A 25,509-nucleotide genomic window follows, 5' to 3' on the forward strand; every position below is an offset into this window, starting at 1 on the left:
CCGAGACTAGAGTGCAGTGGCATGATCTTGGCTCACTGCAACCTCTGCCTCCTGAGTTAAAGTGATTCTTCTGCCTCAGCCTCCCAAGTAGCTGGGATTATAGGCACCCATTACCGCACATGGCTAATTTTTGTATTTTTAGTAGAGATGAGATTTCACCATGTTGGCCAGGCTGGTCTTGAACTCCTGACCTTGTGATCCACCCACCTCAGCCTCCCAAAGTGGATTACAGGGCTGCGCTACTATGGCCGGCCCTGATTTTCTTTTTTAAAGGTCAGGCTGAATACTTGGTGGGAAATGGAGTACAGAGAAACAAGAATGGTGGAAGGAAGAGGACCTAAGTGAAAGATGATAGGGGCTTGGACTATGATTGTAGTAATGTAGATAAAAGTGTACTGATTTGGGGTATATTTTGGAGACAGAGCCCTTGCTGATGAGTTAGAAGTGTCTGGTAGAAGGGAGAGAAACATCTCATGGAGGACTCTTAGCTTTTCGGCTTGTGGGACTCAGCAAATGGAGGTGGCATTAACAGATTTGAACAAGATTGGGACAATGTGGATCAGGCAGTGTGGGAGGCTAAAATCAAGGGCACTGTTTGGGCAATGTGAATACTGTGTTGACATTACAACATAAAACCTTGGCCCAGTCACATCCTTTAGCCTCAGTTTCTTTTTCTATAAACGGCACTCATAGTACCTCCTATTAGGGCTGTGAGGAATAAATAAGACAGCTTCTCCTATATGGTAAGCACTCAGTAAATGTGAGCTATTACAGTTGCCATGATCATTGTTATTACTGTCATTATTACTGCCAGTTATCCAGAGAGGGCAACCTACTTGCTTTACTTTTCATCTCTGTTTAAAATGTGGGCTTCCCAGACCACATTTTAGAAAGTATGGAGGGCACCTTTGCATTCATTTTTAGAGCAAGTCATATCATTTCTTCAAATTTAAGATGGTAAGAAAAGCAGTGTAGAAGAAAGACAGTTGAGAGAAGTTGCCTAATACGATTGCCCCATTCATTTTTCCTTCTTTGTAGCCCTCTGGGATTTGAACTGTCACGTCTGCCATGAGAATACAGACATCCCATTTTGGAAGTCAATCCCAACACCTACTTCATTGTCTGAGAAAGAGAAAATATCTGATTTGGTCCAATACCCTGGTTACCCTTATAGCACAAGGAACTCTATTTGTGATCTAATCCAGTTTGTCTCTAGGTTTATAGGATGTTTGTTGCGTATTAGCAGACACTTTGGAGAAAAAATCTTCTGCAAACAGAGGGCTTTTGGAGGAAGAATTATTTCACAGCATGACTGTGTAGTACAGTAGAACAGTGATGAACTCACAGTTCAAACTTTGAAATTCTGCTCCTGGATCTACTAGCTGTATTTCTTGAGTCAATTTTTATATCTTTATAATTCTCAGTTTTCAAATCTGTAAAACTCCAGTGCATTTCTCACATTGACATGCAGATTATTCGTAACATTGGACATGAGCATGCCTCCAAAATTAATATATGCTATGCATTTTTACTAATATATATATCAAGTATCTAAATATTTGAATTTTTTTGCAGAGACTTTACACTCCAAGGGAAGTCAGTGACAAATTTGTACTTACACAAGATTCAGATGAGGAACCTTTTGTGGGAGATCTCAGGTGAGCAGTAGTGTTGATACAGGTAACAAACATGTAGAATACAATTTTACTAAACAAAACTAAAACAAGAGAAATGATACCTGCAGATACTCTTTCCCCATCAAAATGAAAATAAAAAGAAAAAAGAAACAAATGGGCCAGGGATGGTGGCTCATGCCTGTAGTCCCAGAACTTTGGGAGGCTGAGGCAGGAGGAACCCTTGAGCCCGGGAGTTTGAGACCAGCTTGAGCAACATAGTGAGACCCATTTCTACAAATAAATAAATAAATAAATAAACAAACAAAATAAAAAATAAATAGCCAAGTGTGGTGGCATGTGCCTGTGGTCCTAGCTACTTGGGAGACTGATGTGGGAGGATCACTTGAGCCGGGGAGATCAAGTCTACAATGAGCAATGATCATGCCACTGCACTCCAGCCTGGGCAACAGAGTGAGACCCTGTCTCTTAATAAATACATGAATAAGTGAAACCAGAATAGCAGTCTACTAGTCTGAACTTCCTTTCTCGGCTAATATAATTCACATGTTTTTCCAACAGAATATAGATACAGATGATTGGCTTTTTATTTTTTTTAAAAGCATTAAAGCAACAAATAGAGAAAACTTATCTGACTCAGACATGTAATGACTTTCAAATTAAGGTAATGCATCTTAATATACTAGTTTATTACTTATTTTTTCTTGAAAATAAAGGTAATGTTTAGACACTTTTAAATGGTAGAAGAGCAAGTATGCATTGTGGTAACTGCTAATTATATAGGCATCCATCTTTTGTGAATCTAATATGTTCTGTAAAATTTGTTTGCTAACACATTTTCAGAGAATAGAAGCCAATATTCCACTATTTTATGTGAGAAAAGTAAAAATATATTCTTAACCACCAGGAAAATGCTGATTAATTTGCCAAATACCACGAAAATCCCTTTATAAACTTATTTAACAGCCCACAAAGGATTTCTGTAAAATGTAAATTATTTATAATAATATATCGTTATGTACCATTTGGTACATAAACTCATTGGTAGGTATGTTTGTATGCAGTAAGCCACAATACCATACACTATTCAGTGTCTGGTGTTAAATATATTAAAGGTGTGCACTGTATGTCAGTAATACTTAGTAAAATAAAATAAGAAAACAAGGGAACTTTGCAAGAGGTTTCTTGGGATCAAAGGCACGCTTGTATGAGTTCTGGTGGTGAGAAGAGTGAGCTGGAAGCTGAGGCCACTGTTATTATTTGGGGGCAGGAGGAGGTAAGGAAGCCAGAGTTGATGAAGGAATGAGTTAAACAGGAAATATCTGAGGCTCATCTGGATTTAGGAGAAGGCAGGGAGAATCTTCCCTTCCCATCAGAAGAGTACAGAGGCGATTGGCTCTCAACCATTGTCTGATGCCACACACAGAACAATGGGATGAGAAATAGAACTCATGGTGTCTAGCTATTTGCATCCCCTTTGCATGATTAAAAACTCTTGCTAACATAAAGCTGCATTTGTGTTAATAATTGTGTGTTGAATGTGACAACGTGACATGTCTGCTCATGCCATAATCACATTTATTTGTACCAGCATGCTGCTTTTGTGGAATCTAATTTTTTTATGAATCTTCAGTATTTTATTTTTGGTTTCTAGGAGTGGGGAGCACATGCATGACCAAGCTTAAGACTTCTAGCCAGTCAACTCTCTGAATGTGCTTTATCACTCCCAGCTTTTCTTATAGTACATGGACTTCAATAGGTCTGTTAGTCTTGCCCATTTCCTTCATTAGTTTCTCTACTTTCTTAGAAGAAATTTGGAGAACAAAATAGCTACAAGACAACATGTTTAAACAACATAAACTCGATACACTATGCCATAAGGAGAATGACTGAGACACAGTAACAGCACACTGGCATGCCCTTGTCTAGGCATGCATGACTTAAACATATTCTTGCATGTGCCCTAAAACAGATTTATTTAGCAGGTTTGGGTAATGAATTTTGTTTAAAAATTAGCATATCAGCATAGCAAATATTCAGATAGTGAGAGTTCAGAGAGCAAAGATACCTGTATTTTTATTTAAAGGTAGAGTTGGATGAAAAATATTCCGATGCAGCAAGGAGCCAGCTACCACATCTGTGGCATGATCTTCATAAGATATATAAGAAAAGTGTTTTCTGAAGGCTTAAAATTATATCTTTTCTAATATTATAAGAAATTAAGACTCAAATGTGGGTGAATGCACACTCTTTCCCCTAAAGTTCAAAAGTAGACAATGAATTTTTTATCATGTAGGAAGTAAGATAGAAGAGTGATGCTTAAGGACAAAAACGGATGCATTTAATGAAGAAAAGTCTGATTAATTCCAGACTGATTGTACGTCTCATATCCCTCCCTCCTCCAACTCCATGGCCACTACTCTGGCCCCAATCTCTTCAGCTCTCATATGATGGGTTGTTGGTGGACCTGGCTGACCCACAAACCTGAGCTCTGTAAGGCAGGACCTGTCACCTTCATCCCTGTCCAGTACAGAGCCTGATAATAAGTAGACAGAAGTGACATCTGCTTATTAACTGATTGATTAATTGAGCTTATCAAAATAGTAATACATTCCAGGCCATGAGATTTCTCAAACATTATGCAGTATTGTTAGAAAGCAGTGCAAACCAGTACCCTATTGTTTTATTTTTTTCATGGATTTGTCCCTTGTCCCCTCGATATTTTAAATTAAAAAGAAGAGATCGCATCATATCACGGTTGTAATTTTTAGTTATTAATAGTCTGGCTCCCATTTTACCCCCTGGGAGATGGTTAGAAAACCAATCATTCACAAAGATCATAGGGACCTACAGCTCCAAAATGTTTTCCTTATCTTGGTAATTCCATTATTTTAAGATTAAGAAGCATCCTGCTAAGAGGCTTGAAAGTTTTGTCTATGCTTATGAAGGAAACACAAAGATGGGAATTTGAAGTGTTTAAAATAAAGGGTGTATTTCCACATAGAATGTCCTGTTTGTGCATGTTTAAGATTTGAGGCTTAAAAATATTTCATTCCAGGAGAGGGACTGAATAGCAGGAGTATTTTTTTACTGAGGCTACATGTGTACTGGAGTGGAAACTCTTGCTTTCCTGGACCATTGAAGGTAGAAAGAAGTAAGGGATTTATGAGTCAGTGAGGGGCAAGCAAAGAATTGAATACTGAGTAGCCCTCTTCTGTCTTGCTACTGCTAGAGTCAAAAGTAAGCAACTAAATTACTCTTCGGATTTTCCCAGTTGTTTGTAGTGGTAAGGCCCAAATTCCTATCATAGCATCATCTTTTAACACAGTGCATTTTGTACTTTATGAAGTTATTTTATGTTTATTAATTCAGTTATTTTCTACATATCTACGAGGTAGATTTTAGACTCATTGTACAGGTGACAAAGTACACTCACAGAGGATGTATAATTCGCCCAAACTCACACAGCTGGTTAGGCAGTAGAGCTGTATTTGGGACCTAAATTACCCTGGGCTCCATTCTGTGAGGACACCAGTTTCAGGAGCTGTGGCCAGTACATGATTCAAGGGAGAAAACTCGAGGAGTCTTTGGGAAGTACATGACCAGGGATGTTACTAAGAGAAAACATGTTCTTTTTAATTTCACCTTAAACTTAGAGGAAGGAGACTATACCAATTAGTTGGCCCTAATACTTTTTACAAAGATGGCACTTTTTCACCCAAGCGTAAAGTAGAGAACACTGGAAAATGAAATGGCAAGTATTTCCCAGGTTCCAGTAGCTCTTACCTGTGCTTGCCAAGTCCTTAGAAACTCTGCTTCAGGACTGGAATTGGTCTCTGAGGAAACTGCATCTGTCAGCAACTCCACCAAAAAGAATGTTCCTGCCTAATTCCTCTTTCAGTGAAGACACACCTTGTACAAAGGTGTGGGGAAAATTTGGCAAAGATGTACAATGGTCCTAATTAGTGAGTTTTTATTGTACTGGGTCTTTATACTGTACTATGCATTATACTATACTGTACTGTACTATACTATACTATACTGTACTGTACTGTACTGTACTATACTATACACTATACTATACTGTATTGACTCCATTCCTTATGTCTGCCCCATCGTGAGCAGGGGAAGAGCCTTGCACATAATTGTAGATGTTGCTAGCATACCTAGTCTTACCACTTTAGTCCCAGTGAAATTTATTTGTTCACACAGAAAATATTGAGCATCTACTATGTGGAAATTTCTGTTCCAAGATTTAAGGATATAGCAGTGAGCAAAAATCTTTATCTACATAGTGATTACATTCTTATGGAGGAGAAAGATAATAAATAAGTCAATAGACTATAGAGTAGGTGAGATGATGAGGGCCAAGGGAAAAAAGGAGCTGTGAAATGAGGATAGGGAATGTTATTGGGGGAAAGTTAAATATTACTAGATTTTGAAATGGCATTTTTACAGGTTAAAAAATAGAGTAATATTGGCAATTCCCTGTGGTTTCCTTGTGGCCAGAAAGGGCCTCAACAAGAAGGTGACTTGAGTTAACATCTGAAAGGAGTGGAGGAGCAAGCCTCATGGATTTTGGAGGAGATATTCAAGACAGAAGGAAGAGCAGATGCCCGGTCCTTGAGGCAGAAGCACATGGCAGAAGCATATGTTTGAGAAAAAGTAAAGGAGCCAGTGTAGGTGGAACAGCCACCAGAGAGGAACATTCAGAACATACAGGGCCTGCGATCAACTGTGCAGGAAGGGCCAGGATCATGTCAGCTCGACCCTGCCTTGTGGAATAGTTCCTTTTAGTCATTCACCATTATTTCTCTTGTTTGTCAATGTCGTGTGGAGACCTAGTCAACACTACTTGCTCTCCCTTTGCAAGTTACTTTACTATTTCTACTGATTCTACTCCACTAATTCTACCTGTCATCTTTGGCAAATACTTTGGAGGTCTTCTGGTATAGTTTTAAAACAACATAAAATTAGGATTTTTAAAAACTAGAATGGTCGAGTTTTGTGTCTTAGCTTTGCCATTTACAGGTTGTGTGATCTTGGAGAAGCCTGTTAAGTCTCACATTCTTTATCTATAAATGGTGAGGATAGTTACTGCAGAATGGGTATGAGGCTCAAATAAAAGAAAGAAATAAGATTTACATGTTTTGTAAAATACTATGCAAAGTCAAATTATTACGGATTAGAAAGTAGTTCATTATTTTTTGTATATGGATGTCCAGTTGTTCCAATATCATTTGTTGAAATATGATCATGTTCCTGCCCTGCTCAAAAACTTTCATTGCTTTCCCCATTGCACTTAGAATAAAATCAAAACTCCTTTTGTATGGTCTGTAAAGCATACTGCTCTGATGCCTGCTTATTTCTGAAACCTCATTTTGTATTATACTCCCTTTTGTCTGTTAGACTTCAGCTTCCCTGGCTTCTTTCTGTGAATTCTCAACACACAACACAGAGCCTTTGCACATGTTTGTGTCCTCAACCTGAAATACTTTTCCATTATGTTGTTCAATAGTTGGCTTATACTGGTTCCCCTAAGTCCATTTTTTATTATCTTTGCTGGCATTCTGCCCCTTTCCTTCATCATACTTATTACAATTTTTAACTTTATAGTTATCTCTAAACTAATCATTGACTGTCTGGATTTCCCATGAAACTGTAAGATTAATGAGGCTGCATTCACAGTGCCCAGTACTGTGCCTATCGTCATAAAACTTGCTGCCTAGTGCTGAGATGGACAAATAAACAAGAAGCTATAATAAATACACCATTCTGCATAAAGGCCATTTAAGTTCTTTCACTATTTCTACATGGACTAAAATGTTTTCCCCTCTATATTTTGTATACTTTAATCCTCCTTACCTGTCAAGAAAAAGTTCCATCTTCCCTCTCTGAGAAGTTCCTCCTGCTGCCCAGTTCAGAAGAGCTCTTCCCTCCCTGCTTTCCACTCTCCTACTGACACTCTCCACTTTGCCTTGAGATCACAGAGACTGACAGCTCTTCTCCTAGAAAATCAAAAGCTTCATGAGAGTGGGATCCAAATTGCATTCAACTTGTGTCTCCCTCAGTACACAGACTAGCTCATTTTATTCAATTAACTCATTTTTGGATTTCTAGAATACAATCATGTGTTTAGCCATGTCTCTCTCTTGCCATTGGAAACTAACAGAGCTGATTTTCAGAACAAAAAAGAGAAAACAAGGCCAAACTTCAAATTATATCTCATATTTACACACCTAACACATTGGCCATCAGCGTTTTAATAAGCAGCAAAGACATAAAACGTTTTCTTTTAACATATACTGGGACTTGACTGGTCCCTGTTGCTTTATTTCCCTAACAGTCTCAATAATAGTCCTATAAATGTGACAGAAAAACCATATAACATGTTATCTTAGAGGGATGATTGAGGTAGTTATAAAAATAGGAAGAGTCAGATGCCAAATAAAACATGGGCTGTTTGGCAAAACCTTACCATGAATGTATGTACATAGTCCAGATCCTCTGAAGTTACTGGCTGTATTAAGAAGTTGGTCCTGGTCTGTTTTATGATGTAAAAATGTTTGTGTGTTTTTCTGTGTCTTGTTTCATTGAAGTGAAAGCAAATCATTTTGACTGAATAGTGACAAACATTAATTGATAGGATAGTTTTTAGACTGGAAAAAGATTTGATAATAGAAATATTTAATGAATATGAAATTAATGAAATATTAAAGTCAATGTGGTACCTTATGAACTGTAGAAATTTTATCTGAGCTGTCAGTTCTAGTCCTTCAAAAACCCTGTCCTCTTTGAGTGAGAGATAGATCCCTATAGAACACCCTGTCCTCAGCTGGAAGGCTTGGCCTTAAGGGCTTTTTAGTTAGTGGGAACAGAGCAAACTTTCTTTATATCTTACCACACAGTGCTAGTCTTAGTATAGTCTTGTGTCTGATTTATGAATTTCTCCTGGAATGAATTTTCCACAAATATATGATGGTTAACTGTGTAGCCTTGACATTCATTCTACCTATGAATGTCTTTAGTGTTAGCAGCTGGCATCCAGGCATGTTCCAGTGACTCACAAACCAAAGCTATATGTTGCCTTCTCTACATTTAAAAAGGGGCAGGGGGCGGACCACAGAACACTGATCAGATTCTAAAATTGCCTTCATGTTTGCTTAGTATTTCTACACTGCTCAGAGGCAGCCAATATCATTAGTATTTTTTTGAGATGACAAAACCTTGAAATTTTGTTTTGTTATTTTTATAGCAATAGAGTTTCTGTTGACTTAGTGCTAATTTTTCTGTTTTCTCTTTATTCTTTGACATTAGGGCAACTCTTACCATAGATTACTTGCTCTTCAAGGTACATCAGACTAAGGTTTCTACCATGTCGATGATTTGTATTTACTTTTTAAGTAATGAATATTGTGCGTTACTTTTTTTTGTTTGTTTGTTTGTTTTTAATTCTGGTGAGGAAATATCACCAAGCGCTGTTCGGTATTTTTCCTCTTTTGATGTGTTTGTGGAAAACTAGTGTAACCAAAGAAGCACATTAGAGGAGTTCAAAATGGCCCTTTAGAGAGTGATGCTTTCTATGAAATGGGTAGAGAATGATTTTAGTGGAAATTTTCCCATTTTGACTTCATCCTTTGTAAAACACCTAAATATATGAGAGTCAGAGCATTTAAGTTTGGTTTCTTTTTAGTTGTATATTAGTAGTAATTTGAAACAGGTCTTCACCATACAGCTAAAAGAAAAGTTGAATTTTCTTAGCTATGCTATGAAAGTAATTACCTGCCAGATAAAAGGGACCTTATATTCTAAATAGTTAAAACTCCACATTTTGTTTTAAATCTTCATTTTCTAATATGAAAAATCATCTGAGTTAATCTGTATGGTGTAGGTTCAGTTATGTATCAGCTTCAGATATATATATATATCCACACAAAGAATATGATTTTGAAAGTCTCAAGAATCCATATCTGTGTCTTGTACAGGAAGACAGGAAGACCAAAATGGAAGGATTATAAACTCTAACTTATTGTCTCATAGATGTCAGCCCTCTTTATACTGTGGCTAGGGAGCAGTAAGGGGTGTGACGCTCAGGATAGGAAATTAGAGAGGAGAAGGGGGCATTATTTCCTGAGTCATTTTGTTTCACATTCTGCCTATCTCTCAATCCCAACACACACCATAGGCGTGTGCCTTTGCGTGTGCACGGACGCACATGCACATGTATACCAGACATTTTCCTTTTCTATCCTTTTAGGCCCTGGAGTAATACATTACTCTGCTATAGAGGACCGGTAAATTCAAATAGTACACTCCTTTCATTCAGAATATCTGAATAAAATATTATACTTTACCCCTCTCATCAAAAAAAAAAAAAAAAAAGACAGAACATTTTGTGACTAAAAGTTAATTTCTTAAGCAAAAAGAAAATTTCTGGAAGCAGTCACTCAGGAAGAGTTTCCAAAAACATTGATATGCTAAGATGGTAAAAGATGGGATTTGTTGTCCCCTTGTTAGCAGGAAACCATGATCTTGAGCAGCTTCAGGTCCATCAAGATCTTTCCTAAGTGAGAATGCAATGGGTTCCTCTGGCTGTAAGTTGTCCATTGTCTCTGCTGTCATTGGAGAGAAAGAAACCATTCACCTGCTCGTGTTTTTTCAAATTTCAAAATCCAATCTTACGTTGTAAAACAAACAAACAAAGAAACAAACAAAATATTGCTGATTTTGGATCACAGGCCATAGTTTAGACCCCTTATCTATTCAGTATACTAAGTATCTCTTCATATCAGTATATTATTCTTGATTATATGCAGTGACTACATTCTTGATTATAGTCAATAGATATATTATTTTTTCAACACTTTAAGGAATATTCAATTTGTAAAAAGTTAAAAGTCACAGAATGGTTTACCATTCTTTGGAATAAAAACAGAATTTTAGGATTTCATATGAATATTTTTAGCTTATGCTAATTTAATGTTTCATTTTTAAACAATTCATTTTCTAATTTCTCAATGATTTAGCATGTTTTCAGATTTTATCACCAATATTATCAAATGACTCATTTGCCAAATTTGCCATTTTTTCTCCAAACTTATATCTTTGAACTCTGATAAAGCTTAATGACTTACAGTAGATTGAAATATTTTAACAGCTCTTGAAGATACTTAGGATATATTGTGCTTGACCAATTTTTCTATTAACATTTTAAGGAAGATTCCATTTGTCTGTACCCCAGGTCCCTTACTGCTGCAGCTGAATTGAGCAGGGGACAAAACAGGGGAACTTGTGATGGGGAATAGAAACAAAGGAGAGCCAGCATCCAGCACAGCTTGGGCTACTAACCCCTGAAGTTGGGTTGGGAGGAAATTGGAGTCCATGAGAGAAGGAGATGAAGAGCTAAGCAGGTGTCTGAAGGCCTCAGAACTCTGAAATCCTTCGTTCCTACAATAGTCTTAAACTCTGCTAACTCAGCATGCTGCAAATTTTATGACTAGCTTAAAGAAACAGGTTTTTAGTAAATCAATATATTTGGATAATTCGACAAATTGATGTTTTGATTCATGTTCGGTCCATTTGTCTCCTGGCAAGTTGGCTTTTGGAAAATTTCGTATTAATAGATTGACTTGGGAAGTTGGTATGCTTTCTTACTGAAAAGCAATGGCTTTCCAAAAGCAAAACTAAGATGGAGCCAGGAGTGGGTCAATATTGCATCCTTTCTGGAAACAATAGTGTGCACAAACTACTTGGCAAAGTTAGTAATAGCTTGTAGCTATCTGAAGTTCATTCTGTGGAGGATGTTAGTAGGTTAACTTATGGTACGAATATAAAGTAATGTAACTGATCTTAACATATGGGCCTATCAATTTCAAAGACATACACATTTTGGTAATAGAGACAAATGAAGGCATCACATGCTTGTATCAAAACATTTCATGTACCTCATAAATATATACACCTACTATGTACACACAAAAATAAAAATAAAAAATAAAAGTAAAAATAAACAAATTAGGGCATATTGGACATGTGCCCATGACAAAATTAAGAGATTTCTGGCTGGGGTTGAACAAAACTAGAGATTATTTTACTGCTTCCTAATGGTGACACAACTATTGCCTTTACTGGTATAAGGACTTAGCAGACTGGGTTCATATTCTGGCTTTATCATGTACTAGTTATTAACTTATATGTTATTAATGTTATAAAGCTTTATTTTCCTCATCTATGAAGTGGAGACGACAACAGAACATATGTCATTGAGTTATTGTAGGACTCAGAAAGATAATATGTGTAAGATACTGACCCCATGGTAGAAAGTTGATAAATGATAGTGTTTCTTCTGTCAGCCAGAGATGAGATTGGTTGTGGATAGGGAGTATGGTTAGTTAGCAATTACCTCAAGATTGAGGGTGATGATGAAGCATTCACTTAAAGTTATTGATATTCTGAACTGATCAAAATTACATCCATTGACTATCTGCCTTTAGGTAAGTTTCCTAAAATGAACTAAATTCATCTTCAAATAATGTAAATTATTAAGATGAGGCTGGGCGCGGTGGCTCATGCCTGTAATCCCAGCACTTTGGGAGGCCGAGGTGGGTGGATCACGAGGTCAAGAGATCAAGACCATCCTGGTCAACATGGTTAAATCCCGTCTCTACTAAAAATACAAAAATTAGCTGGGCATGGTGGTGCATGCCTGTAGTCCCAGCTTCTTGGGAGACTGAGGTGGGAGAATTGCTTGAACCCAGGAGGCGGAGGTTGCAGTGAGCCGAGATCGCCATTGCACTCCAGCCTGGGTAACAAGAGCCAAACTGCATCTCAAAAAAAAAAAATTATTAAGATGACTATCTCCAATTATTTATTTAGTAAAAGAGGCTATATTGACAGGGAAGGACCTATCAAATATTTAGAAGGCAGAGTAGTTATTTTGTATTAGGAAGGATTATGATTTGTACATTGATTCAGAGAGTATTTACAAGTGTGCATTGTATGCAGAGCCTTGTAGCCACAGAATGTGCTTCTCTTCTCCCCCTCAAAGGAGGGTTTTGGTCTAGGTGATCTATAGCAATAGCAACATTCCCAACTCTCTCAGTGCAATTTCAGGTCACAAAACCCAGGCTCTTGATCCCTAGTCTGCTCATCTTAACACTGGAGCATTTGCTTCTTGGTTCCAAAGGAATAGAGAAATGATACCGAATGCAGAACTCATCTTGGAGGAACATGTTTTCTAGGAGAGAGAATTAAAATTACAAAAGAACAATTGTAAAGCAAATTGCAGTATGATACCTCTCAAATCATATAGTTAAGTGGAATAGAAACTTAGAGGCAAGCATAGGGTGGTCAATGAAAGAATGGCTGAGGGCATTTGAGCTGACCAAACTTATGGGGACTCTACAGATTACAATGTGCTTTTTCTCTTTTTTAATTTTTCAGAATTTTGTTTTCACTTTTTGCATGTGGAATTGAGAAAAATATTTTTTCCAGCTTTATTTAGGTATATTGACCAGTATTTAGAGTGTGTGACTCCAGCTTCTATTAACCTTCCATGGTACTCCTAGAATACTGAATAAAATAGTGGGGGGCTGAGGCAAATAGGGTCTGTTTCAGGCTTGATTCCTAGGGAGCCACTTAACAGGAATCCTCTTATAAAAACGTAATGACTCTTGAGGAAAGTAGGCTTTGGAGCTGCTAGTATCTATCAAGTTATCAAGGATGGCTGAGATGCAGTTGGATTTGAAGGAAAAGACGATGCCTGATCCTCGAATCAAGATTTTACATTTTAGACAGGGCATGGTGGTGGGCTTCCTCTGCAAGCCTGTAGACTAGCTTTGGTTAGAGAAACCTTAAAGATTAGCTCCTTAAACTGTTCACAATCTGCAACCAAGAACAGAAATCTGGTTTTCTTTCCTTCCATAACTTCAGATTATATCATCTAAGCTGTAAATTAAACAGGGAGAGACATTTAGGATTATATTTTTACTGTCATCAGTTTCCTGACTCTGCCACAACTGTTCAAAACACACCTTAGTTTGTACTCTATTGACGTATGAAAGGACAGTATTCATTTGACATCTTTTTCATATTTACAGTTTCGTTTATACAGCAAGTAGAAGTACATGATATTTTGAGCCAAGAACAACCTTATATTAAAGTAATTCAGCAATGTTGAGTACTTTACCAATGAATATCAAACTTCAGTAAAAGATTTAAAATGAAGAAAGAGAAGAAACATGAAGGGCTCAATTTAAGAGTAACGTTTTAAGATTTTACATAATGAGACAGAGGTATTTTTCTTTGTAGAATTAGGTGCTCTTTTCTTGTAACTACAACTGGCAAATATTCTTTGATCTTCCTCCTTCTTTTTGAAAATTAAGTGATACAATTTGGAAAAAGAAAGTTGTGCTTGTATCTGTTCCTAACCAAAGGCCAGCAGTGGATATTGGTTAGGAACAGATCCACTAACCTGTTCATGTTACTGTATATCCCATATCCTGAGCCTAAATTCATTATTTACATGAACAAACTAGTTAGATATGAAATATTCCCTAATGGGTTTTTTAAATTGTGAGTTTGTTTGTTTGTTTGTTTGTTTTTTTAGACAAGTCTTGCTCTGTTGTCTGGGCTGGAGTACACTGGCATGATGGCATGATCACAGCTCACTGCAGCCTTAATCTCCCTGGCTTAAGCAATCCTCCCACTTCACTTCAGCCTCCTGAATAGCTGCAACCATTGGCATGCACGAACACACCTGGCTCATTTTTTATTTTTTGTAGAGATGGAATCTCAGTGTGTTGTCCTGGCTGGTCTCAAACTCCTGGGCTCACTGATCCTGTGATCCTCCCAACATGGCCTCCCAAAGTGCCTGTGACTTTTATATTCTACCTCAATTATTTGCCATTTATTTTGACTTATAGACAGGCATGAAATGTAAATTCAATGAAGAATTTGGAAAATGCCTTTATTTATATTATTGATATTTAAGTAGTGACTTGAAGAAAACATATTTGCTTCAAAATATATTGTTATCAAAGTCAGGGTTTTGTCCAGTAAAACTTACTGCATCTTTTAATATAGCACTGTCCAGTAGAACTTTCTGTGATGATTGCTGTGGTCTATAACCTGCTTTATCCAACACAGTAGCCACTAGCTACAGAGCACTTGAAATGTGTTCACTGTGACTGAAAAACTAAATTTTAAATTGCATTTAATTTAAATTAACTTAAATTTTAATTTAGCAACACGTGGCTGGTGACTGCCATATTGGACAATGCAGCAAGCAATACATTCACATGTTGTTTATCTCAGATATAAAGTTACTCACTATTTAGAAGCCAATATAGAGGTATGAGATTGCTTTTAAGGAACAGATAGAAGTCCCAATTGTCCATTAAAATAATTTTGTCAATCCAAGCAGACTTGGGGTGAAACATATGAAAACATTTTGATTGAATTGACTGCTAAGTTTTATTTGTTTTTTCCTTTATTTAGAAAATAGCCGTTAAGCACCTAGTAATTGCTCTGCATTGTGTGAAGTGCCTGGGATACAAGAAGTTTAAAGCATGTTCATTGCCTTGAAGAAATCCACTAGGTAGACAAGGTGGACAGAAAGTAGTAAGAAACATCCGTATAAGGCAGAACAGAGTTGAGAAAGAGGAAAGAGTCTAGGATGACTTGCAGATTTCAGTCTTGAGTGACTGGGTGGAGGGTGGCACTATTCATCAGTAGGAGACACTAGAGGTGGAACAGGAGTCTACATCATGTTGAATTGAGGTTAGATATCCACATGCATGTGCTGAAGGTAGTTGGATATGTGGGTCTACAGCTTGGGAAGAAGTCTTGAGGCAGAGCTGTGGGAGTCACCCATAGTTAAAGCCAAGGGATACGATATGGTCTGCAAGGCAGATAATATAAAGAAATAACAGAACTCCAAGAACAGCCCTGAAGAGGTACCAGCATTTATGATGTGGAAAAACATTCTATTATACTAAATTGGCTTATAAATTTAGTCAGAGATTGAAAAATTATTTTTAAAATATATAATAACATAGTATTTTTGTTTTAAAATAATATGCGGGCAAATTTACAAGTGACTCCAGTTATGTTTGTTTCATGACACTGAAAATCAAATCAGTAAGAAACATTTTATATATTTTATATTTAATTTTTAATTATTCATTGATAGTAACAATATAAAATATTTAATTAAATATTTAATGTATATTTAATTTTAATATATTTTATATATTTTAAGCATTCCATATTTAATATTTTAGAGTCTAATTATACACACAAATGACTGAGTTAACTCATTAACTAGTTGTTTTATGCTGTGTAAATCAATACTTCCTAAATATTACACATTTCGGATATTCAAAATGAATTTTCAAGCTCTTAATATTTTACTGTTAGATATAAATTATGTAAATAAATTGATTTTGTCCAGTTCCTGTGAAATATAGAATGGAAAAATTTCTGCCCATTGGATCAGAATTCACTTTTTGAAACCATGTGGAATAACCCAGTTTTTCTCTTAATTATGTGTCTTCTGAGTATGCTTTGAAAGTTTTATAGATATCATTTTGCCACTGTCTTGCTGCTCTGAGACCTTGTTCATTTTTATAATATTTATTATCAGATTTTAATTTCTCATTTTGTGGAGTAATAGGGGTTTTTCAAAAGAAAAACTTGTGAAAAAATACATTTCAATAACAGAATCTCAGCTATGAAATTTTTAAGGCTTGAAACACTGTTGTCAATATTAAAAATAAGATTCTCATTCATTCATATTTTCTCCCCCCATACTTAATTGGTGAAAAGTAAGCTAGTATTTAGACTCTAGTGTGCCATGAAGCTGCATCTCACCTTGGGCATCGAAATTCTAATTTTGATAGAAATGAATTGTTAATGAACCCCAAGAATAGAGAGTTTCTGTAATTATAGGAAACAAAATTAAATTGGGCCTAAAGGCATTTTTTGGTAATTGCAGTTGGTTTAAAAATTGAGAAAGAATATTCACTCACACACCTTGGCTTTTAAAAAAATCTTGCTTTGCTCCCCACTTTTAAAAAGAGGCATTGTAGGGGGGAAACGGGAGGGACAGCAGTGGGTGGGGAGTTGGGGAGAGATAGCATGGGGAGAAATGCCAGTTATAGGTGATGGGGAGGAAGGCAGCACATCATACTGCCATGTGTGTACCTATGCAACAATCTTGCATGTTCTTCACATGTACCCCAAAACCTAAAATGAAAAAAAAAAAAAGAGGCATTGAGACCTGCAGCAAACTTCATTCTAGTGAGGGTCCAGATGATTTTTTTTTTTTTTGTAGATGTGAAGAACAACTTTGTGGGAAAAATGATACCTCAAATATTGATAATGTTCTGTATTAGGGAAAATAAAACAAATTTTTTATTTGAACCTTTTTATTGTATGATAGAAAATTTTGATTTAAATGGCAAGTGAGATATGCTTACCATCTCTCTTTTTACCTATTTATAGTAGATCTCAAGGCCAAAGAGGACATACTAGCACAGAAGTTGTTTGTGCTGAACCTGCTGCTGCTGCTGCTGCTGCTACCTTAGACGTATGTACATTGAGGGCCATAGACTACAATCTTGGCCCTTTATGCATGTGATGTTGATTATTTAGTTAATGTGTGTTGCCAAGAAGCACGTCATAAGGATGTGACACATGAGCAGTGTTTCCCAGTTGCCATCTTGCAGACATTTCTTATTAGGAGCCAGTAACTTCCACATATGGAATGGTCTCTGTAGTAGCTTGAAAAAGAATTAAGCTAAGCTCCATACCAGATGTTGTTCAGGGTCTTTTTGTCTTGTGAGTACATTTCATAACGAAAATTTACTGACCTGCCTGGTATAGAAGGGTATGTGAGCAGACCCATCAGACTATATCATACCATCAAGGGGAGAACCCAGTGCCTAATTAGCCTAGGTTGTCCCCATCTGCTCTCTAAGACAATCAATGTATCATCCATTTTTTCATTAACCAGATATTACTAGAAAGAACCTTTAGGGTATATACATTAATAGAAATCTAAAACCTGGGTCTACCCTCAGTGATCTGATCAAACTCTAGTCTGGGAAATAAAATCAAACTACAAGAAGGGAGGTACAGAAAAACAGAAGAGGTATCCCAGAAGGCATTTCCCAGGTTAAAAAGTGACAGGGTGGTTCTTCACCTTACCTGCCACTCCATGGGTGCATGTACTACAGCTGGTAGGCTGGATCACCACAGTGGTAACAGTGCTACAGAGAGAAAACATGGTTGAGACATGAGAAGACAAGGATTTGATTCCTAATACTGCCACTTACCAGTTACGTGGCCTGGAGAGTTATTTTATCTCTGACAGCCTCAGTTTCCTCATCTGTAAAGTGGAAGTCGTAATAATAATCTCTGCCAGACTACATCATAGGGATATAATAATGCTCAAAGGAATCTTGGGATATTTTTTGTACTCCTGTAATAGAATGAAATCTCTGTGAGAGGAGAGACCATTGGCTGTCTTGTTGGTGAGCATATCCCCAATATTTTGAACAAGGCTTATTACACATGCTAGGCACTCATAAATATTAGATGCACAAATGAGTACTCTCTGTTAAAGCACTCTGTTATTTTTATATAACTCTTCAAATGTTTGGTAAAGGGATTTCAAGAGCAGTACAGACAGGCTGCATGCATAGACTCTAACTTTGGTTTTCAGACCTCCATGTGTTTTGCCTGAATGAATTTGTACTGGGATCAGTGCACACAGCAGGTCTTTTCAGTATTTAAGTTCTCCTGTAACATGGAGATGTCGTGAGTTCATATTTTAAATATGAAGTGCTGATTTTATATTGAATTTTTCAAGTATTGCTCATTTAACAAAGTATATCTATGTAAATAAAACTTTCTCCATTCTGAAAATGTGTCTCTGCTTAACCTGATATTCTGTTCAAAGAAATATGAAACAAAGAGAAAAGTAGGTAGAAGAAGGCTAATTTAGACAGAGCAATGTTTTGTTTACACACAAACTAATTACAGGTATTAGTTTGTGTGTAACAGCCAGTCAGTAAATAAATATTTACCCAGGGTTTATACTATACAGTGTGTGAAGAATCCAGAGTCCTTAAACTTGGTATGTGTTGAAGAAAGCTGGATTAAAATATTCTCATTTTACAAAACATATAATGCCTAAGTAATTATTTAAAGAAAATTGTTTAAAAAAAAAAAAAAAAAACAGAAAAGAAACAAGTAATGCCACTGCAGCGGCACAGCTGCTATTTCATTTTGCTTATTCCCATTCAGTCTTAGTCCACCAACGTATATATTTCTCATGTAAAATATAGCTTACATGCTACTGCATACTCTTGGCTTCCACTTATCACTAAGTTCCATTTTTTCTACAGTCACATTGATCGTTTTAAAATCTGTGTAATATTCCATGAAATTGGGAGACGTCTGCTTCCAGCCAAGATGGAGTTAGGGGGCCAGGTTAACTTGCCTACCTGAAACAGGCAAAAATAAAACAGACAAAATATATGACATAACAATTTTCATGGTAATGGCCATCAAGTATCAAAAGCCACGGACTCTTGAGCAATTGGAAATCAATGAGGGGAGCTCCACAGTTACCTCAGCTTACTACATAGCAAGTTTCTGGGCCACATTGCAGAGAAAGAGAATACACATGTAGCCCAGTGAACTGCCTGAGTTGAGATTCACGTAAGAGTATAGGAAGACTAAGTTTGCTAGCAGAGTCCCAGAGAAGAGACAGCTGCATGGAGAAAGAATGCAGAGATCTGTGAGGGACCCCCTCTAGTATTCAGCAGCATATTGATTGGTATAGTCACTTGCAGAAGCTGCTTGAAGAGGGGCTAGGGGAAAAACCATTCCAGAGGATTACAGAGAATAATGCTAGTACTCAAAAAGGATTGATAATAGTTCTTGTTCCTACCAGCCATACTGGAAATCCTCATAAAACACAAGAGATTAAGTGAGAGTACACAGAAATGTCTTGAATCAAGTGTGGAGAATAATTAACCGTAGTGATATGGTTTGGATCTATATCCTCACCCAAATCTCATGTTGAATTGTAATCCCTAGTGTTGGAGGTAGGGCCTGGTGGAAGGTGATTGGATCATGGGGGTGGAGTTCTTTTTTTTTTTTTTTTGAGGTAGGGTCTTGCTCTGTTGCCCAGGCTAGAATGCAATGGCACAATCTCGGCTCGCTGCAACCTCTGCCTCCCTGGTCCAGGTGATTCTCGTGCCTCAGCCTCCCAAGTAGCTGGGACTACAGGCTTGTGCCACCATGCACCACTGATTTTGTATTTTTAGTAGAGACAGGGTTTCACCATGTTGGCCAGGCTGGTCTCGAACTCCTGACTTTGGCCTCCCAAAGTATTGGAATTACAGGCATGAGCCACCGCACCTAGCCAAGGGGTGGAGTTATCATGAATGCTTTGACGTCATCCCCCCTTAGTACTGTATAGTGAGTTTTCATAAAATCTGGTTGTTTAAAAGTATGTAGCACCTCCCCTACTGTCTTCTTCCTGCTGCAGTCGTGTAAGAAGCCTGCTCCCACTTTGCCTTCCCACATGAGTAAAAGCTCCCTGAGGCCTCTCCAGAAGCAGATGCTGCCATGTTTCCTGTAGAGACTGTGAAACTGTGAGCCAATTAAGCCTCTTTTCTTTATAAATTACCCAGTCTCAGGTATTTTTTTATAGCAGTATAAGAACAGACTAATACACTTAGGCTAAATGTTGCTCTGGTGCCCACTAACAAATCAAAAAGGAAAGACTAAAAAGGATCAAACTATTTACAAATGTCTTAGTGCATTTTGTGCTGTTAAAGTATCTGTGACTGGGTAATTTATAATGAACAGATATTTATTTCTTACCATTCTAGAGCTGGGAGTCTAAGGTCAAGGGACCTGCATCTTGTGAGGGCCTTCTTGCTGCATCATCCCTTGGTGGAAGTTGGAAGGGCAAGAGCACAAGTGTTGAGAGAGGGGAAAGGAGGCAAACTTATCTTTTACCAGGAAGGGATTCCCATGATAATGACATTCATTGATATATGAGAGCAAAGCCCTCATCACGTAATCACCCCTTAAAGATCCCACATCTCAATACTGTTGCACTGGAGGCTAAATTTTCAAAACATGAACTTTGGGGGACACATTTAAACCATACGATTCTGTCCCTGGTTTCCAAAATTTATGTCTTTTCTCACATGCAAAATGCATTGATTACATCCCAATGGCCCCCAAAGTCTCAATTCACTCCAACATGAACTTAAAAGTCCAAAGTCGCTGGGCGCAGTGGCTCACGCCTGTAATCCCAGTACTTTGGGAGGCCGAGACAGGCGGATCACAAGGTCAAGAGATCAAGACCACTCTGGCCAACATGGTGAAACCCCGTCTCTACTATTAGCTTGGCACGGTGGCGCGCACCTGTAGTCCCAGCTACTCGGGAGGCTGAGGCAGGAGAATTGCTTGAACTCAGGAGCTGGAGACTGCAGTGAGCCGAGATTGCGTCACTGCACTCCAGTCTGGCACCTGGCAACAGAGTGAGACTCTGTCTCAAAAAAAAAAAGTCCAAAGTCTCATCTAAATCAGATATGGGTGAGACTTAAGACATGATTTATCATGAGGTAAGTCCCTCTTGTGAACAGCCTGTGAAATTAAGTTATCTGCTTCCAAAATACAATAGTGGGATGGCCAGAGATAAACATTCCCATTCCAAAATGGAGAAATAGGCAAGAATAAAGGAGTAACTGGTGCAAAGTTAGTCCAAAACTCTATAGAGAAAAAGTATTTTGTAATTGAAAAATAATAACTGTACGTATTCATGAGGTACATAATAATGTTTTGACATATATAATGTATAGTGATCAGATCAGGGTAACTAGCATATTCATCACCTCTGATGTTCATCATTACAACACTAAATCTTAAAGCTGGAGAATAGGCCAGGCGCAGTGGCTCACGCCCATAATCCCAGCACTTTGGTATACCAAGGCAGACGGATCACGAGGTCAGGAGCAAGGTTGGTCTCCAGCCTGGCCAACATGGTGAAACCCCGTCTCTACTAAAAATACAAAAATTAGCTGAGAGTGTTGGCAGACACCTATAATTCCAGCTACTCAGGAGGCTGAGGCAGGAGAATTGCTTGAACCCAGGAAGTGGAGGTTGCAGTGAGCTGAGATCATGCCACTGCACTCCAACCTGGGCAACAGAGTGAGACTCTGTCTCAAAAAAAAAAAAAAAAAAAAAAAAAAAGCTAGAGAATAATCTTCCTTGACTCCGTGCCCCAGGTGGTTGGGTCCCTAAGGCCTTGGGCAGTCTTGGTCAGCCCCTTCCCTATGGCTTTGCCAGCCTCGTCCACCCAGAAGCTCTTACAGACTGGAGTCTGGGTTGTAGTCTTCTGCCAGCATGCTGGTGACTCCACAGTATTGAGATCTTAGGGGTAGCCCCATTCCCACGACTCCACTAGACATTGCCCTAGTTGGGGCTCTCTGTAGTGGCTTCACCCCTGCAACAAGTCTGCCTGGGCCCCCAAGCTGTCTGCGATATCCTTTGAAATCTACGTGGAAGTTGTCACTGCCCTATAGCTCTTGCACGCCACCCTCTGCAGAATCAGTACCATGTGGATGCTGCCAAGGCTCACTATTTGCATGTTTCAGAGTGGCAGGTAGAGCTGCACTTGAGACACAGCTGGGCAGTAGCCACAGTTGGAGAGCAGTGTCCTGAGTCAAGGCTTTCTGAAAACCTTGCCTTCAAGGTCCTCGCTTGTTTCAAAGATCTCTAAGATGTGTTTGGGGTCATTCTTCCATTTTCTTGATGAATAGTACCTGGCTTCTGAAAGGGTCTCTTTAGCGAACACTAATCTCTTTAAAACAAACAAAGAAACAAAACCCTTAGTTTGCGCTCCCAAACAAGACTTTTTACCTATATGACCAGGCCCTGAATTCTAACTTTTTCCATTCTACTTCTCTGTTAATTATGAATTCTGTCTTTAAATATATTATCTCTGCTCCCACTTTACTACATGGAGATAAAAGTAACCATGCAGCTCCTTCAGTATTTTGTTTAGAAATTTCTTCCGGCAGAGATCCCAGTTCATAGCTCTTAAATTCTACCCAAAAGAGAAAAGCTTTTTGACATGGATGCAATTCAGCCAAGTTTATAACAAGGATGCCTTTACTCCTATTTCCAATACCTTGTTTCTCAGTTCCATCTGAGATCTCATTAGAATGGCCTTTACTGTCCGTGTTTCTACTAACATCCTGATCATGACCACTTAAGCAATCTCTGAGAAGTTCCAGACTTTCCCTACATTTCTTTTCTTCTGCTTATCCCTCACCAGAATCTCCCTTAACATTATATTTACAGAAATCTAGGCTTTTTCTAGCCTACTCCTCTAAATTTTTCCAGCCTCTATTCGTTACACAGTTCCAAAGCTGCTTCCATGTTTTCAGGTATTTGTTATAGTAGCAAACCCACTCTGAGTACCAATTTTTTGTCTTAATTTATTTTGTGCTGATGTAACAATACCAGAGACTGAGTAATTTATAAAAAACAACAACAAAACAAAACAAAAAAAAAAACAGATTTTTTAAACACTCTGTAGGTTGGGAAGTCTAAGGTCGAAGCACCCACATTTGGTGAGAATCTTCTTTCTGTGTCATCCCAAGGTGGAAGAAGGGCAACCACACTAGTAAAAAAAAGAGGGAAGGGGCTGAACTTATCTTTTTATTGATATCTCAGTCTTATGATAACGAATCTACTCATGAGAGAACAGCATTAATTAATTTATGAGAGAAGAGCCCTTATGACCTAAACACCTCTTAAAATTCTAACCTCTCAATATTGTTTCATTGGGGATTAAGTTTCCAACAAATCAACTTTGGGGCACATATTCAAACTATAGCACTAAGTATATATCTATGTTTCAGAATAAAGATAAACAATATAGTGATACAAAATATTCATTGCACTACAAGTTAAAATTAACAATAATGTGGCATTCGGTCAAAGATTACTAGGCACACAAAAAAGCAATAATATAGGAACTTTATTGAAGGGAAAAATTAATCAATAGAAACTCATCTGGAACAAACCCAGAACTAAAACTCATGGACAAAGATATTAGAACAACTATAACTGTATTGCATATGTTCACAATTTTAAGTAGAGATGTGGAAGATAGGGGAAATATCTCAAATTAAAAGTTTAGGTAGATCTCTGCTGGGTGGGATTAGTTGCAGATTGGATGTTGTAGATTTAGTAGATCAGTGGATTTAAAGACAAAGCTTTGGAAACTCTCCAAAAATGAAATACAAGGAGAAAAAAAAAAGTAAGAAAAGAACTTCAGCTCACTGTTGGAAACCTCAAACACCCAAAGACATATGTAAATGGAGTCTCAAAAGGGTAGGAGGGTGGTACAGAGAGAAAACTTTTGAAGTAATTATGACCAGAAGTTTTTAACATTTGATGAAAGCTATAAACCTAAAGATTCAAGGATCTCAACTAAATCAAAGCAGAAGAAACTTGAAGAAAAACACACCAAAGCACTCAAGCCCCCTTCCAGGAAGCATCATAGTCTGGTCCATCAGCTGTTGTTCTAGGCAACCCTGTATTCAAAGAAGCATGTTCTATTGAAAACGGATGTTAATTGACAAGGTATTTAAAACAAGGTGTTTGTATTGGATATAAAGTTCCTTTCACAAAACTACCACCTCACCATTTGGTCAGAAATGGCTAATGTAAAAACACTGATGCCAGTCCAAAGAAAATCCTTTTTAATTGACTCTGACCCAAATACTTCTCTTAATGATGAGTGTAGGGAACTTACGTTACTAGCCACTCACATTCTGCCACCCATCCCTAGAAATAGGTTGCTCCTTAGCCATGTTATGCTAAACAGGCATGTTTGTCAGAATTAGAGCTTGTGCATTGTCAGATTTCTTTTGCACCCAAATCCATTGTGCCAGGAGGTGGCAGGTGGGGTGGGATCTTCAGAAGCAGCTGTCTTTGAGTATGAACTAAGGGCTGAGTGGGATAGCGGAGACATAGTACTTATCAGACACAGAAGCAATCTGCTAGAGCTGATTATGTGCAAACAAGAGGCCAGGGCAAACCTGTTTTAGGCAATAATCATGAAAGCATCTTGCACTGATTTTATACCTACTATGGTAGGCACTTAGTCATTTACTCATTCAACAGATACTTATTTAAATGTCTAAAAAGTGGTCAAAGAAGGTAAGTCCTGAAGAATAATAATACTGAAAACTAAAGTGTATTGAGAACTTCCTATTTGTGCATTTGGCCGGGTGCTTAACTCCCACAGCAGACCTATAAAGCATTATCATTCCAGTTTTACAGATGGCAAATCTTGGAGCCTTGCTATTGAATAAGTTGCCCAAAGTCACACAATAAGTGTTAGAGCCAGGATTCAAACCCAGATCTGTCTGATTTCAATATCTATGTCTCTTACTACATAATGAGGCATCTACTTTTAAAACTATTTTGTCATATGGTTCTATTTGTTGAATGGTTTCCCTTTTGTTTTTTATATCTTCATTTACTGATTTATTGAACAATGATTTATTGAACACCTACCAGATACCAAACACTGTTATAAGTTGGGTGTTGGATTCATCAGTTAACAAAACAGTGAAAAATTGTTGATCTAGAGAAGCTTACATTCGAACAGTGAGAAACAGACGATAACAAGATGAAAATATTAAATCAAGAAATCATTGATTAGAAGGTGACAAGACATTGAAAAAATAGAGCAAGGTGAGGAGAATTGGGAATGCAGGAGGTGTGGAAGTACGATATTACGTATAAGCAAAGACTTGAAGAAAGTGAG

The 25,509-nt window shown here is 37.7% G+C and overlaps 1 protein-coding gene across 1 annotated transcript in view; it reads left to right on the plus strand.

The window, feature by feature from the left end:
• PASD1 (PAS domain containing repressor 1) overlaps positions 1-25,509 on the plus strand; it is a 66,663-nt gene that overhangs the window by 23,802 nt on the left and 17,352 nt on the right. Inside the window, exons 7-8 of the mRNA XM_032264119.1 lie at positions 1,576-1,658; positions 17,139-17,223. Coding sequence (XP_032120010.1) covers positions 1,576-1,658; positions 17,139-17,223 — 168 coding nt within the window. The remainder of the gene's footprint in view (positions 1-1,575; positions 1,659-17,138; positions 17,224-25,509) is intronic.

Source organism: Sapajus apella, unplaced genomic scaffold (assembly GCF_009761245.1).
Source record: "Sapajus apella isolate SASKATOON/1434 unplaced genomic scaffold, GSC_monkey_1.0 scaffold142, whole genome shotgun sequence".
NCBI classification, from domain to species: Eukaryota; Metazoa; Chordata; class Mammalia; order Primates; family Cebidae; genus Sapajus; species Sapajus apella.